This window comes from Odocoileus virginianus, chromosome 5 (assembly GCF_023699985.2).
Source record: "Odocoileus virginianus isolate 20LAN1187 ecotype Illinois chromosome 5, Ovbor_1.2, whole genome shotgun sequence".
NCBI lineage: Eukaryota > Metazoa > Chordata > Mammalia > Artiodactyla > Cervidae > Odocoileus > Odocoileus virginianus.
The window spans coordinates 10,908,060-10,924,729 of record NC_069678.1 but is presented as its reverse complement, the minus strand read 5'-3'; the positions used below and the strand labels follow the sequence as shown (position 1 = coordinate 10,924,729).

The following is a 16,670-nucleotide window of genomic DNA, read 5'->3' as shown; positions in this document are numbered from 1 at the left end:
TGGAAAGTTGATCAGATTCTAAATATATTTTATAGGTATAGTTGATACAGTTTCCTGACAGATTATATGTAAAGTTTAAAAGAATCAAGAATGACTTAAGGTTCTTCATTGAACAATTAAAAGGATAGGACAGAATTGTCATCAAATGACAATAGGTGTAACAGTAGGTGTAAAAGACTGTAGGTGTAACAGTTTTGGAGAAAAGATCAGTTTTTGGACACATAAATTTGGATGTCTATTAGGTGTCAACTGGATGTGTTGAGGTAGCTAGATATAAAAGTCTGGGAATCATTGGCATAGAGATATTTAACGCCATAAGATCACCAAGAGAGTGAGTGTAAATAGAGAAGAGGTCCAAGAGCTAAATTCTGGAAACACGCCAGTATTAAGACCCCTGAAAGAAGAATAAGAACCAGCAAGGGAGATTTATAGGAGTTTATAAGATTTATAAGAATGACTGGGGAAGTGGGAGAGAGTTGGAATACTGGTGTCCAGGGAGCCAAGTGAAGAAGGTATTTCAAGGCAGAAAAGTGGTCAACCACATGAAAGCTACTGATGGGTCAAGTGTGAGGACTGAGAAATGACCACTTTTTTTGCAATATGGAGGCTGGTGACTTTGATGAGTAGCTTCAGCAGAATAAAGGGACTGGAAATTTGACTGGAGAATTGAAAAAGAGGACTTGGACATAGTCCTCTTCAAGGAGTTGGAGTCAAGAGTTTGTTTCACTGATCGCTTTTAAAATGGGAAAGATAATGGCTTAGGAATGATTTAGTAGAGAAGGAAAATTTGACTTGGGAGTAGGAAGAATTGATTAATAGGGAATCATACACAGGGAAGATATGTCAGAAGGAATAATGGACAAAGATCTCCTTTTAGAAAAAAATGTTATTTTCTTCTCAAAAGTAAACAGATTTTGTGTTTTTCAAAGTATGTGATCACTAGAAGGGCAATTTGCTCTTGTGTGAAACAGATGCTTTTAGCTAAACAAGTCATGAGGGCTGGAGAGGAAGGGAACCAGATTCTCTAAGAACCTAGATTCTAATTTTCCTTTGGTTTGCTAACAGGTGGTGGTCAATGCATCATCAAGATTAACACTCAGTTATGACCTCAAGACTTATCTCACCAATACCCCCAATTCAACTGTGTTCAAGCTGTTCATTACTGCTGGCAGAAATGGTATCAATCTTAAAGGTCAAGAATCTCTTTATAGTTCTGGGTGATTATTCCCACCTTTCCTGTCCTCTGTCAATTAATTCACCTCTTTGGATTAGCAATCCAAGTTTTCTTTCATTTCAAAATTGATTCTACTTTTACAGCAGAATCATTGAGAGCTGTGAGATCTCAGAATTATGACTGGATTAAGGTTTTAAAATAGGCTCAACCTTGTCACTACTGTCTTTCTGCTTGTAACCCTGCCGGAGAATAGGAGGCAGCCTAGACCAAGAATTTCCAAACATGGATGATTTGATGATTTTCAAGGTTACCCAAAGAAATCTTTTAAAAATACAAATTCTTAGGCTCCATCCAGAGATTTAGTAAGTTCGGGATAAAGCATAAGATATAATTCTTTCAAAGCTTCTCCATATTTGAGAATTGTTGGACTAGATAATTACCTGAAATGTTATTTGCTCAGCAAATTTGCCTTGTGTTTTTCTTTTTTCGTTTTATATTGGGCCATGATTTACTGTCAAAAAAAGGGTGAGAAGGGTTTCCTTGGTGGCTCAGTGGTATAAAATCCACGTGCCAGTGTAGGAGCCACAGGTTTGATTCCTGGTCCAGGAAGACCTCACATGCCAAAGAGCAACTAAGCCCATGTGCCACAACCACTGAGTCTGTGCTCTAGAGCCCAGAAACTGCAGCTACTGAGCCATGCACCGCAGCTGCTGAAGCCCACATGCCCAGGAACCAGTGCTCTGTGATACAAGAAGCCACTGAAATGAGACACCTGTGCACCACAGCTAGAGTAGGCCCCACTCGCTGCAACCAGAGAAAGGACTATGCAGCAGCAAAGACAAGGCCATCACAGCCAAAAATAAATAAGTAAAATTATTTTTTAATGTGGGGGGAGGAGGAAAGATAACTAAAATATAAGATGCTCCTAACAGATTCCAAATACTATGTTAGGAATTGTTATACCTTTTATCTCATTTAACAATCTCATCATTTAGTAATTACCATCATTTTAAAATGAGAATACTGGGGCGGAGAATGGATTGGGAGATTGGGATTGACATATGTATATTACTATGTATAAAACAGACAAGTGATGAAAACTGACTATACAGGGAAGTCTCCTCAGTGCTCTGTGGCGATCTAAATGGGAAGGAAATCCAGAGAGAGGGAACATACGTATACATATGGCTGATTCACTTTGCTGTACAGCAGAAACTTACACGACATTGTAAAGCAGCTATACTCCAATAAAAATTGTTTAAAAGATGAGAGTATTGGGAACTCCTTGGCGGCCCAGTGCTCTCACTGCTGAGGGCCTGGGTTCAATCCCTGGTCAGGGAAAAAAAAAAAAGATGAGAATACCAAGTGTAAGTAATTTGTACAATGTAACAAACCAGTTAGTGGCAAGAGTAGTAGATATGTTCCCCTCCAAAGTCCATGGACATCTTCCATTCATCTTTTTGTTTTTATAGAACAGATTCCAGATTTGGGGGGTGGGAGTGGATGGAGGGATGGGGGCGGGGTGGTGAGAAAACATGCAAAACCAACCAGAGAAGTCCAGAATAGAACAGAATATAATGGCCTATAAACATTAAGATAATTTAAACTCTGTTGACCTTTAAAAACATATATTTATTTATTTACTTGGCTGTGTTGTGTCTTAGTTGCAGCATGTGGGATCTTGTTCCCTGACCAGGGATGGAACCTGAGCCCCCTGCATTCAGAGTACAGAGTCCTAGCCACTGGACCACCAGTGAAGTCCCTCTAATTGGCCGTTTTGTCCTTCAATTTTTAAGCACTTAATATATTTTCTTTTCACAGTAGATATTTAACCTTATAAATACAATGTAAGTATGTATGTATAAATAAGAGTATTGATCTTTAAAATTCTCCAGGTTCTTTTACAAAGTATTAAATGTTTCTTCATAACATTTTCTCTCATTATTATTTACCTTATTAAATTTTACAGAGATTGCAGTTTTTTTCTTTGCAGATTCTTTCTAAAACCACAACTTATGAAACTTCATGTAACAGTTCCTTTGATACTGCTGATAGTCTCCAAAAGATGAGAATGATCACTGGACTGCTGGCAATTGAGAAAGAGCTTTAGCAAACCGAGACCATTAAGAAACTGTGCGAGGGAAAATCTTGTTACCAAGACACGGGTTTCTATTTAATTTAAAATGCATCCATTGCAGCTGACCCAACCTTGGTGCCAGTTGATTTCTTGCCAGCTGTGTGGCTCCTATTTAAGGCACCACTTGTAATTAAGTTCTAGAGATCTTTGACTTGACGCATACTACAATCAATTATGGAAAACAAATCTTCCCAGATTTAAAAGCTACCTCCCAAGTGTAGCATTTTATTTCTAATAACTGCCCAATTTCTCTGTAATCTTATTCCCATTAATGAATTCCAAAAACTTTTGAAAGAGAACACCAGCTATATTATTAATAATAGAAACTCCATTATAGTCACAGACTAGCAGAGGCAAGAGCCTTACACTCTCCTTTCACCTTGATTGTGGTAAGACCCAACAGAACTGGCAAGTAGACAGCTGTAGCAATTCAAACAGAGCTGACCCTTCTTTCTTATTTTTTAAATTCCAAACTTCCTCTATATATAATATATATATGTTTCCCCTTTTACAGATTCCTCTTCAAGCCACTGCCCAGCTGCTTCAGGAAAACGACCCTCTTGCCTCTGTGGCACCCCGTGAGGATGATCAGAACAGTCCCAGGAGTGATGCTGGCACGCAGCTTCCTCACGTGCTTACTGAACGGTTTCTTGCCGTGACTCAACAGTTTCCGAGGCACATCTTCAGTAGGGTAATACCTAGGCATTTTGCGAAGTTTGACCACTCGGGTACCACCATTCTTGTCGCCACCAACTGGTTTTGTGACAGTAGCAAGGACCCGAACCTTCTTTTTCTTTTCGACCTTGGATTTAGCTGCTGAATACTTTCTCTTGTACAGGGCCTTTCTGGAGTACATGGCTGATCGGGAATATCTGCCAATTCCTCTGACCAGGACAGGGTTTCGGCTGCAGTGGGGCTTGCCCTTCTTAACTTTCTTCACCACTTTCACCTTTTTAGCCTTGTTGACAGCATCAGCCTTCTTCTTGGCTTCAGGTTTTTTCTCCTTAGTATCTGGCTTCTCAGCCTTTTCACCCGCCATCGTAAACCCAGGAGAGAGAAATGAAGCGTCCGGGAGGCCTCTCAGTACGCGCCGAGCGTGCCTGACCCCTGCAGATGTCGACTTGATACCCTCTCAGCTAGGATGGCGAAGGATTGGGATCTTGAAACCTAGTCCTGCAAAGACATACAGCCATTCTTACCTTGCAAGATGGGAAAGAGCTACAGATTCCTCTTAGTGACAAAGCTATTTACCTCTTTTCTGCTCTCTAGGATCCTGCACCCCAAGTCAGGCCTTGGCCATTACAACACTTCTTCCAGAGACCCTTATGCTGTGCCATGTACAGTTCAGTAATACTTCACTAGACATTCCAGCAAGTAAAGTCTTTCATGTCCATTCAGATTTCAGCATGGAAAAAGGTGAGTTCCACTAGTTGAATCTGGTTTCCCCCTTGTTTTCATATTTGTACAAATGTCACTTTATTGGTTTACATTTCTGCTTCCTAGTTTCATCTGCTATGTAACTATGGCATCTTTCTCAGTCAGCATTTTTGTTCTATCCATTCAACAAACTTTTAACATGTATCTATAATATGCTATGCTTTTCTATTATAACTTACTATTTTCTCCTTTGTTAGCCTGTTATCTTTGTGAGAGCTTGGATTATGTATCATACATGTTTTGTTCCTAACTAGTAGCACAATGTTTGAATGCTGTTGAACTGAAGGAACTAAGCAGAACAGCATTAACTAGTGGAAAGAAAAAAATAGGCATGACTTTGGGAGGACATTAAATAAATCAACTGATCTAAAATAAGATAATCCACCCCAAATATAAGTAGGTAGTGCTATATCATGGGAGAGCTTTTACTCCAAGGTCAGACAGTTTGAATGATAATGAGAAACCACTGAAGGAAGGTTAATTCTGGTAAACTGTTGAGCCCCAAAGAGAATGCCTGGCACCAGGAGATAGAGGAGCAAGACAAGGCTTTTAAATCTTACTAGAACCACAATCTCAATCTCAAAAATGACAGAATGATCTCTATTTGTTTCCAAGGCAAACCATTCAATATCACACTAATCCAAGTCTATGCCCCAACCAGTAATGCTGAGGAAGCTGAATGGTTCTATGAAGACCTACAAGACCTTCTAGAACTAACACCCAAATAAGATGTTCTCTTCATTATAGGGGACTGGAATGCAAAAGTAGGAAGTCAAGAGCTACCTGGAATAACAGGCAAATTTGGCCTTGGAGTACAAAATGAAACAGGTCAAAAGCTAACAGAGTTTTGCTAAGAGAACCCACTGGTCATAGCAAACACCCTCTTCCAAAAACACAAGAGAATACTCTACACGTGGACATCACCAGATGGTCAATACCTAAATCAGATTGATTATATTCTTTGCAGCCAAAGATGGAGAAGCTCTATATAGTCAGCAAAAATAAGACCAGGAGCTGACTGTGGCTCAGATCATGAGCTCCTTATTGCCAGATTCAGACTTAAATTGAAGAAAGTAGAGAAAACCACTAGACCATTCAGGTATGACCTAAATCAAATCCCTTATGATTATACAGTGGAAGTGACAAATAGATTCAAGGGATTAGATCTGATAGAGTGCCTGAAGAACTATGGTCGGAGGTTTGTGACATTGTACAGGAGGCAGTAATCAAGACCATCCCCAAGAAAAAGAAATGCAAAAAGGCAAAATGGTTGTCTGATGAGGTCTTACAAATAGCTGAGAAAAGAAGAGAAGCTAAAGGCAAAGGAGAAAAGGAAAGATATACCTATTTGAATGCAGAGTTCCAAAGAATAGCAAGGAGAGATAAGAAAGCCTTCCTCAGTGATCAATGGAAAGAAATAGAGGAAACAATAGAATGGGAAAGACTAGAGATCTCTTCAAGAAGATTAGAGATGCCAAGGGAGCATTTCATGCAAAGATGAGCACAATAAAGGACGGAAATGGTATGGACCTAACAGAAGCAGAAGATATTAGGAAGAGGTGGCAAGAATACACAGAACTATACAAAAAAGATCTTCATAACCCAGATAATCATGACAGTGTGGTCACTCACCTAGAGCCAGACATCCTGGAATACGAAGTCAGTGGGCCTTAGGAAGCATCACTACAAACAAAGCTAGTGGAGGTTATGGAATTCCAGTTGAGCTATTTCAAATCCTAAAAGATGATGCTGTGAAAGTGCTGCACTCAGTAAACCAGCAAATCTGGAAAACTCAGCAGTGGCCACTGCTGGAAAAGGTCAGTTTTCATTCCAGTACCAAAGAAAGGCAATGCCAAAGAATGTTCAAACTACCACACAGTTATACTCATCTCACATGCTAGTAAAGTAATGCTCAAAATTTTCCAAGCCAGGCTTCAACAGTACGTGAACCATGAACTTCCAGGTGTTCAAGCTGGATTTAGAAAAGGCAGAGGAACCAGAGATCAAATTGCCAACATCTACTGGATCATCAAAAAAGTTAGAAAGTTCCAGAAAAACATCTACTTTTGCTTTATTGACTACGCCAAAGCCTTTGACTGTGTGGATCACAACAAACTGTGGAAAATTTTTCAAGAGATGGAAATACCAGACAACCTGATCTGCCTCCTGAGAAATCTGTATACAGGTCAAGAAGCAACAGTTAGAACAAGAGACTGGTTCCAAATCGGGAAAGGAGTACATCAAGGCTGTATATTGTCACCCTGCTTATTTAATTTATATGCAGAGTACATCATACAAAATGCCAGGCTGGATGAAGCACAAACTGGAATCAAGATTGCTGGGAGAAATATCAATAAACTCAGACATGCAGATGACACCACCCTTATGTCAGAAAACAAAGAAGAGCTAAAAAACCTCTTGATGAAAGTGAAAGAGGAGAGTGAAGTTAGCTTAAAACTCAACATTCAGAAAACTAAGATCATGGCATCCGGTCCCATCACTTCATGGCAAATAGATGGGGGAACAATGGAAACAGTGAGAGACTTTATTTATTTTGCATGGTTAGTGTTTTATTCTTTGAAGAATGGCTCTGAAACATCACAGTAAGTCAGGTTGAAAGGACAAGTTTAAAATAGTTTTATAAGGATATAACATATGTACTGACTGTTCACTCTATGAAATCTTGATCACCGAGCTTATGATACACCTAGTTAGCAGTAGCACCCAGGTTTTCCAAATAGTCATCATTTCTCTCTTGTTTGCATAGACTTCTTCTCATTGGCTGCCTTCTGCATTTGTTGCATGATCTCAGAGTCCTTCTGCTTCCTCTGAGAAGTAGTTAGGCTATCTTCTTTTCTTTTTCCCTTACTAATTTCCTGGGATTTCTTCATGTTTTTCTGGCGGGCAAGTTCTTGTTGATTTCCATGGGCTATGATAAAAACTGGACCAAGCCTGGAAGAGAGCAACTCGGAAAAGAAACCACTTCCTCGCACTCTCAGCCGCTGTCCCCACCCGTTGATCTGGAAGACTGAGCCCCCACGGGTCCCCCCTGACAGGATTCGGCTGTCGAGACTTTATTTTTGGGGGCTCCAAAATGACTGCAGATGGTAACTGCAACCATGAAATTAAGACGCTTGTTCCTTGGAAGAAAGGCTGTGACCAACCTAGACAGCATGTTAAAAAGCAGAGACATAACTTTACCAACAAAGGTCCATTTAGTCAAAGCCAAAGTTTTTCTAGTAGTCATGTATGGATGTGAGAAGAAAGCTGAGTGCTGAAGAACTGATGCTTTTGAACTGTGGTCTTGTAGAAGACTCTTGAGAGTTCCTTGGACTGCAAGGAGATCTATCCATTCAATCCTAAAGAAAATCAGTCCTGAATATACATTGGAAGGACTGATGCTGAAGCTGAAATTCCAATACTTTGGCCACCTGATGAGAAGAACCGACTCATTGGAAAAGACCCTGATGCTGGGAAAGATTGAAGGCAGGAGGAGAAGGAAACAACAGAGGATGAGATGGTTGGATGGCATCACCGACATGATGGACATGAGTTTGAGTAGGCTCTGGGAGTTGGTGATGCACAGTGAAGCCTGGCATGCTGTAGTCCTTGGGGTTGCAAAGAGCAACTAAACAGAACTAAGAACTGCACAGGCTGATTAGTTATACACATAGGACGCTAGATGGCAGAAAGAAAGGAGTATTTGTATCAAACCTGGGTGTTAAGAGTCAGGTTTTATAGGAAAAGTAACCTCTAGAAGGATGACCACAACTGAGGTAGATGTGAAGAGAACAGGACATTCCAGGCAATACAGAGCCCTGGAAAAGTTTTCAAAACTAAGTTTAAAGTATATACTGGCAGTACACAAAATGGATAAGAATGGAAGGTAAGGAGACTAGCAAATGCAATTTATGTTGCAGTGATCCAAGCATGAATTGACAAGTGTCTAGGCCAGAGTAACAGAAATACTAACAGAGGTGTCAGATATGAGATATTTCAAAGGATGAGTTAGCAAGATTTGGATATAGGAATGAAAGAAAGGGTGTCAAAAGACAACCAATGTTGACCATGGGTAACTAGAAAAACAATATTATTAACAGAAATAAGGCCATGAAGAGGTGGTTTGATAGAGAAGTGATTAAACATGTTCAAAGCTTGCCTTTCTTCCACAAACCCTTTACTGATCTCACCAACTCTGACTACTTCATCCTATATCCCCTTAATTTCCACTTATACTACATTATTTAATATCCCCTGACATGCTCACTAACCAGTAATGGCATCCTTACCTTAAGTTCAATTATGGGTTCCCTGGGACTGTTTCATCTTTGGTAAACTCCTTCATAGAGGCCAACAGTATGCTAATAGTGAATACTCAAAACTGAGTTCATTTCCTTTTGAATTTGCATGTTAACTATTTTTCCTTCCTATCCTAATCCAATTGACTAAATAGGGCCTCTGAACGTTTCTGCTCAGTTTTTCCTCTTTTCTTCAGGGGTTTATGTCTGCCTAATCAAGGTTCGACCCCAGTCAGAGGAGCTGCTCCAGGTCCTGAGCACCGCTGACACCTCAGTCTATGGTTGGGCCACACTTGTCAGTGAGCGTAGCAAGAATGGAATGCAAAGAATCATCATTCCTTTCATCCCAGCCTTTTATATCAACCAGTCAGAATTGGTTCTTAGCCACAAAAAAGACGTCGGGGAGCTAAGAATACTGGGAGTGGATAGAGTTCTCGAGAAGCTAGAGGTATGTTAAGGACTGAAGCAAAATAGATCAGGGTTTTGAAAATGAGATTTTTCATTCTTAGTCCAGGGTAAAGGAATAGATACTGAGCCACTTGATAAAATTCACATTAAAAAAAAAAAATTCACCACAGGAAATTCCTAAAACAGAAAAATCTGTCCACTTCATAATGCCAGGGGGGCTCCCAGACTCCAATATCTAGGTCATGAGCCTTGTCTGAAGATAATACAAATACATACATATATATATATATATATATGTATATATATATATATATATATACACAAACACCAATACTATCCTGAGACAGTTTTAGAATGCTAAAACCTTTTGAAGGCTATATTATTCTCATACAGATGGTTTTCTTCCCCTACCCTTCAACACATCTGTGTGAAAAAGTGACTTGTCAGCTAGCTAAAACTAGAAATCCAGATATCTTACTGTATATATTTATGATTGGAATGTACTGACACAAAACTGACTTTTCTTCTTTCAAACAAGTTCCATTTTCTTTTCTCCAAGGTCTTCCCCAGCTCCCCAGTTCTAGTGGTCTCTGGCCGTAGGCACTCTTCGCTCACACCTGGCCTGGCCATCTACCCCATAAGAGTAGTCAGCTTCACATCCCTCCAGCAGATGGAATCACCTGTCTTCATCAACATTTCCTGTGTGCTCACCAGTCAAAGTGAGGCTGTACGAGTGAGAGCTATGAAAGCTAAGTCTGGTGCAGGTGAGCATGGGGGGCAGGGGGCCTATTTTTAATCTAGAGGCAAAAAGAATGTATTACAGTTTAGTTTAGAATTTAATTAATGGGAAACATTCAGCCACTTGATCAAGATTATTCAAACTAGCTGGGACATGGATCTTTATTCTCGAAGCCTACCCTATAACTATAACCTTCAAGTAGCCTTCTTGTAACGTGTTTAGTCACTGTCCCAGGCTCCCAGTCAGTGTCGCAGGCTCCTCTGTCCATGGGATTCTCCAGGTAAGGATACTGGAGTGGGTTGCCATCTCCTTCTCCAGAAGGTCTCCTGCTTGGCAGGTGGATTTTTTTTTACCACTGAGCCATCAGGAGACTCAGGTTGGGTGGGAGGGGGGACTGGGATGGGGAATACATGAAATCCATGGCTAATTCATATCAATGTATAACAAAAACTACTGTAATGATGTAAAGTAATTAGCCTCCAACTAATAAAAATTTAAAAAAAAAAAAAAAAAAAAAAAGGAGACTCAGGTTGGATCCCTGGGTCAGGAAGATCCCCTGGAGGAAGAAGTGGCAGCTCACTCTCGTTATTCTTGCCTGGAAAACCCCATGGACAGAGAGGAGCCTGGCGGGCCCCAGTCCATGAAGAGTCAAACACAACTTAATGACCAATCATGAATGCAGTTTAACATGAGTTTACCAGCTTCAAAAGAATACTTCTTGCCCTGTTTTAAGCCCTTTGATAAATGTTTGATTTAATCCAGAAGTATTTAGCCAATCTTTGTGCATCAATCAGTAAATGGTAGTAATCCTAGAAGCAAGACTTAGCTCTGACAAATCCTGATTCTTACCTTTACCCAGTTCAGAAATGATGCCAAGTTTGTGTGGGATGGTAACAGTTACGGAAAGAGGAGTTAGAAGTTTCTTCCCAGGTGGCTGAGTAGTAAAGGAGATGAGGATTTAATCCCTGGGTTGGGAAGATCCCCTGGAGGAAATGGCAACGCACTACAGTATTCTTGCCTGGAGAATTAGGCTGAACCTTAGTACATCTAATGGGAGAAAGGTTTTGGCTTCTGTGATCCAATTTGTATGAGTCAGTAAATATTCTAAGCATATTTATATGCAGCATTTTAAATCTCATTCTAAAGGGTTTCCTAAAACTCTTTAAGAGATGTTTTCCCCTTTAAAGAGTTGAAATTGAGATGTTTAGGGTCCCACTACTAGAGAATGTTCAACCCCAATCTGTGCTGTGAGAGCAGTTTTTAAATCAAGTTCATGGATCTCTATAAAGGTTCTCAGATTTCAAGGTGTCCATGCCCTGAATGGGAAAAAACAAAATTACATTAAAATTACAGTAGTTATCAGACCTAAAAGTGTAGCTTTCTTACTAGAGCGCACATACTACTGTGTCACAAATTAGGCCTTTTAACATTTTGCTGTGTATTACAAAACTCTTTTAATTGGTTTCCTTTATTCCTACATTTTTTGCACTGAAAAACATTGAGTTGGGATCCATTGACTTCACCAGACTGTCAAAGTTACCCGTGGCAAAAAAGCTAAGAATCACCACCTTAAGCGATGAGGGAACAAATAGTACAGTTATTTTTGATACAAATATGCAACCCGATGTTCATTCATACAAGCATGATACCTACTTACAGAAACAAGTAGGTATTTAACACAGGGCCCAATTAAGACAGGAATTAGTTCAATGTAGACACAACAAAGGGGTGCCTTGAGTTAATATACCTCTTGATTTATTTATGACTTCCAGTGCTGGGACCAGATCAGGGATTGGAGTTTTTAGTATGTTGTTTTGTTTAGTTGCTAAGTCACGTCCAACTCTTTTGTGACCCCCATGAACTGTTGCCTGCTAGGCTCCTCTTGTCAATGGGATTTCTCAGGGAAGAATACTGGAGGGGGTTGCCATGCCCTCCTCCAGGGGATCTTCCCAACACAGGGATCAAGCCCAGGTATCCAGGCATTGAAGATTCTTTACCATCTGAGCTACCAGCGATGCCCTTTTTTTTTTTTTTTTTTTTAAGTACAAGCAACCTCAAATTATTCTTCAGAGTAAAGCAGTTTAACAGTGTGAAGTTGTTCAACAGTTGAGTGAGAGGTTAAGAGCAGTTAAGAGCCCAGAGGTAGAGGGCCTATATATGGGTTGCAGAACAAGAACTATGTATAAGGGCCTGGTGACAGTTTATCTGGAATGGCAATTTGGTGAGGCAGGAAGAGTTCATTTCTAGACACTGAAGAATTTGAAATAACCAAGGCAAAGTATGCTTCAAAAGACATAAGTCTTAACTTTTATTGAAGACAAAGTTATATACAAATCATGTTCCCTAGAAATGATAGCTGAATAAAAAAGGACAAGTGGTTCCTGGGTCATTGTTTCAGGTTAGAGGGATTAAAAGTTGAAGGATGTCACCTGGAGTTAAAATACACAGGAAAGATAACAGGCATTTTACAGTGGCAGAGAATTTAAACATTCTTTTGCAAACTGAAAAGAAAGGCTCAAGAATTGTAGTTTATTATGTTAAGAATAATAAAAAGCCAAAAAGGTAGAGGCACCAAGTGCAGTTCACCCCTTTTTCTCTGGTAAGAAACAAAAAGAATTTCCTAGAGGACTAAGTTTTGAGTGCTTCAGCTAGACATCTCAGGAGCATACAATTTTTAAATGCAACATCTGTCCTGGATATATTAAAAAAACTATCTTCTTTTATTCTGCCAATGCGTAGATCAATGTGACGGTTCAGGTGTTCTCCAGAAGTTCGCAGGTTCTTACCAGATTCTCCTCTTTACCCTCTTTGTGGTGCTGGCATCAACAGCTTTCCTCTTTCTAGGTAAGGAGTCCTTATATTCAGCACCGTGGAATTTAGACTTGGAAACTGCCTTCATTTTATTTCACAAACTAAATGAGGATGAAAATTAGCTGTTTATATCACATCTAATTTGGGACATGCAATTGAAACTGACTTATCTGCCCTACCCTTAGTCACCTTGTGGACCCAAGATCCTGCCCAACTTACTGAGAAGCAATAATCTGCATGTGGGAAACAGCTATCACTCAGAAGTGGAAATCACCGCTAAACTTTAGTAGATTATAACTAGTTTTGTTCAAATACATAGCGATAGATGATTCAAGCAACATAACACATACCGTTATCTACACGTGCATTTCCCATCTTTCAGCCAAAAGTTGGAATACCTCTAAAAATCACTGAATAAAAATTTCCTGTTAAGTATACAGAATTATTTAATTTGAAGCATTACTTTTTTATAGCAATACTTAAGAACGGACTTGACCGTTAAGGCCTTCCTCCAGTGAAAACAGATCTCCTTGTTGACATCTCTTTTTCTTTTTCTAGCATACAATGCCTTCCTAAACAAGATACAGACAGTTCCAGTTGTTTACGTACCAACTCTAGGTACACAGTCAGGTAAAGAATCACCATCTGTTATCTCCAAAAAAACTCAGGTACCACCCTCATTCACCTTTATTCATCCATCTTCTATTTCCTTTCCTCCTTTACCTCTAGGTTCTTACACATCCACACGGTCTCCCCCTCCGTTCATGAGTCCACAACCCCCACCAGCCCAGAATCGGCTGCAACACTGGCTGTGGAGTATAAGACACTAACCTCTGCTTGGACAAGTCTTTAACTATAGGGGACTGGAGAGTTTTAGCCCCAGACCAGGTACTAGCAGCAACCTCTACACTCATACGCTCCCAAACAAGGCTTCTGAGAACTGTAAATAAAGGATCTTAAGGTGTTTTCTATTAAAGTGGTGTGCTGGATTGCATTTTAAGTATCAATTGTCAGTTCTTAATTCTAAAAAAACATAAAAGTGAAAGGAAATACCCCATTTACATACTATTCCAGTTTTTAATCAAGCTCTGCAGATTTATTTCTAGGGATAGCAATGTCCCAAATGGACTTTTTAAGTTCTTGGCCACTTACTTGCCCCAAATGACTCTAGAATCCACTCTTCTGGTTGCCCCTGAATACGTGAGGTAGGAACTTCCTAGCAGTAAAACAAGACAATAAACAGGATGTATCCAAAACTTGTTTATTGGGATGGTCTCCCGTTCATCTTGATACAGGGTGCTTTTAGTGCTGCTTCCGTCTGAAGGAGCATCCTGCCCAAAAAAAAAAGTTCCAAAGGTTAACTGATAGCAGCCTACTTACCCTGCCTGAACCCCACAAAACAAAATGTGTCTAACCCATAGGAAACCTACATCTGTATTTTCTTCAACTCTTTTAGCTTCTCCCTAGTCACTAGACATCAGATTCAGCTCATATGAAGCCTTTTTATCACCCATCCACCCAGCTTTAGACAGTAGCACTTTGAGATGAATGTTTCCTGATTATGCATTTGGAAGACAAGGGAAAAAAGTATAAAAATTACATTAAACCATTTACCTTCTGTAAGCCTTGCTTTTCCTCCTGTAGGCTGGCAGAGGACAGTAGAGCAGCCAACACACAAAACTACTGTTTGTGCATGGCTAAAGACGGTGGTGATTTTATAGCATCCTGGGGGGAAACATCAAGGAGTTACCCTTTTCTCCCTAAACCTTTCTTTACTTAAACATATGCTGCCGTGCATTAACTGTAAAACAAGTATGCTATGAAAATTCTTGGAATTTACTTCCCTAATCTAAACTTGGAGCTCCAGGTATACATCAAAGTCAACTCAAAAGCAACCTCGACCATGTGCCCCAAATCATCCAAAAAACTATTCAAAAGTCAAAGAGAAAAAATCCTGTACTTGGTGAGGAGAGATGCTCAGTAACTGGTCAACGTATCTACCCCTTTGCCGCCAGGAATTAAGTACATAAATTACCACAGAAGCCCAACATTATCATTACAGTGTTTCCCAACACAAAGGTTGTGGTCTACACAGAGTTTTGAAGGGGAATCTCTCTGGATCACTCCTCCTAAAATGCAAAATTTTACTCATCTCTAACATTCAAGTTTGAATACATTAGGGCTTCACGGATACCTTTTTTCAACTCGTGGGATTCAGTGCTTTCCCCACTACATGTTATCTCCTCACCTGGGCATTTTACATCCATGAAATAGGAATTGGGGCTCTGCACCAGGCGCTTCTTCTTGTGTTTCCTCTTCTCCTCTTCTGGAGAGGGATGAAGAAGATCCTTTGCGAGCTAACAGGCAGAAATGTAGAGATTTAGAAACCAATGGTGAACATGGGTGATCGCAAACAGCCCACACTGCCACATAACGGGGAGAGCTCGCCCCTTGTCGCCCCTGGTGTCTGCGCAGCTGGGCCGCCATCTTATTGCCTCTCCGCTCCCGTCCATGCACGGGTCCCAGCTGGCCTCTGCGGCCCCTGTAGTTACTTGTTCTGGGAAGTGCGGAGGGCAAATGAGGGCCTTCTGTGATCCCAAATCAGCGTGAGAGGAGCGTGCAGACTGAAGAACGAGATCTCCACGGAAACCTAGCCGGAGGAACTCACAGGCATGTTCTCGTGAGGAGGTCGTCACCGCCGGAAAGGGGCGGAAGCGGAAATCCTGATCCTTAAATTCGCCGTCCCGCAGGAAATGACGTTAGGGCCTATCGCCGCCATGTTGAGAAGGTCCTTCACTCATGGTCTTGGGCCTTGGGGCGACGTGGGGGCTGCCATTTTGGGAAGGTCTCTAAATGACAGGACTCAGATGAGTCGCCATGTTAAGCTTGGTATCTTAAGGTCAGTGTCTGGTCCCCATCAAGGGGTAAATAAACATTTTTTAAAATTCGCGCTACACTTTAACAACAGGAACTGGTTAGGAAAACAGACTCAGTCATATATCTGTGACTTGTTAAATTTCTTTACTATTTTTCTTTTTTTTTCTTTACTATTTTTCCATTGGTTTAGTTTGCCCATTTTTAACAGTTCAGTAATAGTCACTTCTGTATTGTTCGGACTGCTTTTAATGTTAATCTTCACAACTGTGTCTTTACATTCCCGCATCCTTTCCGCCACATTTTCATCAGAAGTGCCTTTCCAAGATTTCTAATCTTGGCAGCACTGACACTCTGGGCAGGGAATGAAAAGGAAAAAAAAGACCAAATCATTATCTTCTACAGTAACAATCAAAGGGTTAAAATGTCCATTTGTCATAAAGGAGGAACAAAGATGACTCAAATGGTATATGGGGACCTGGTTAATTCCAAAGGAATAGAATGGGACAAGGGATGGAGTTCTTATCAAGGATACGCTGGCAAACGTTTAACCATTGACTTTATGGAGGGGAGCCCTGATTTGTTGTCCTCGCTAATTTCAATGGAGAAAATACTCGCAGCTTGGCCAGTTTCAGACTACCAATGTTACATCATTAAACACGGATTTGGAAAGCACGATTTGTTTTCATGAGCCAGTAATAATTGGTTCCAGCACACTACTGTTGTTGTTCAGTTGCTCAGTCATGTCTGGCTCTTTGCAACCCCATGGACCTGCAGCAGGCCAGGCTTCCC

The 16,670-nt window shown here is 40.5% G+C and overlaps 2 protein-coding genes and 2 pseudogenes across 11 annotated transcripts in view; 1 reads left to right on the top strand and 3 right to left on the bottom strand.

The window, feature by feature from the left end:
* The window catches only part of NUP210L (nucleoporin 210 like), a 103,688-nt gene extending 89,708 nt beyond the window's left edge, over positions 1-13,980 (top strand). For 5 of the 9 annotated variants that reach the window (XM_020887326.2, XM_020887327.2, XM_020887330.2 and 2 more), the window contains 6 exons: positions 1,066-1,192; positions 4,581-4,727; positions 9,244-9,494; positions 10,014-10,218; positions 12,933-13,037; positions 13,563-13,980. In XM_020887326.2, the coding sequence (XP_020742985.2) occupies positions 1,066-1,192; positions 4,581-4,727; positions 9,244-9,494; positions 10,014-10,218; positions 12,933-13,037; positions 13,563-13,834 (1,107 nt within the window). In that variant the 3' untranslated portion in view covers positions 13,835-13,980. Of the gene's footprint in view, positions 1-1,065; positions 1,193-4,580; positions 4,728-9,243; positions 9,495-10,013; positions 10,219-12,932; positions 13,038-13,562 lie in introns of those variants that run through there. The other 4 variants (XM_020887325.2, XM_020887324.2, XM_070467375.1 and 1 more) reach the window with 4 other exon arrangements.
* LOC139035004 (large ribosomal subunit protein eL6 pseudogene) lies at positions 3,820-4,501 on the bottom strand (annotated as a pseudogene).
* Positions 7,486-8,956, bottom strand: LOC110133450 (small EDRK-rich factor 1 pseudogene; annotated as a pseudogene).
* RPS27 (ribosomal protein S27) lies at positions 12,489-15,774 on the bottom strand. 2 transcript variants are annotated; one of them, XR_011487668.1, is made up of 5 exons: positions 15,673-15,774; positions 15,253-15,361; positions 14,619-14,729; positions 14,157-14,335; positions 12,489-13,105 (listed from the first exon to the last, which is right to left on the bottom strand). XR_011487668.1 is itself a non-coding variant. In XM_070467418.1 (4 exons), exons 1-4 carry the CDS (start codon positions 15,676-15,678, stop codon positions 14,307-14,309), a joined length of 255 nt encoding a protein of 84 aa, XP_070323519.1. In that variant the 5' UTR covers positions 15,679-15,774; the 3' UTR covers positions 12,489-14,306. The 2 variants fall into 2 exon arrangements, 1 of the variants encoding a protein (XP_070323519.1); XM_070467418.1 differs by having other exon boundaries at positions 12,489-14,335.
* Between the last annotated feature and the right edge of the window lie 896 nt (positions 15,775-16,670).

Excerpts from the sequence above, each read along its gene's own strand:
- RPS27 (XM_070467418.1), bottom strand. Across the intron at positions 14,730-15,252 it reads CATGGATGTAAAATGCCCAG|GATGCTATAAAATCACCACC; the intron begins GTGAGGAGATAA and ends GTTTCCCCCCAG. Across the intron at positions 14,336-14,618 it reads AAAAGCAAGGCTTACAGAAG|GATGCTCCTTCAGACGGAAG; the intron begins GTAAATGGTTTA and ends TTTTTTGGGCAG.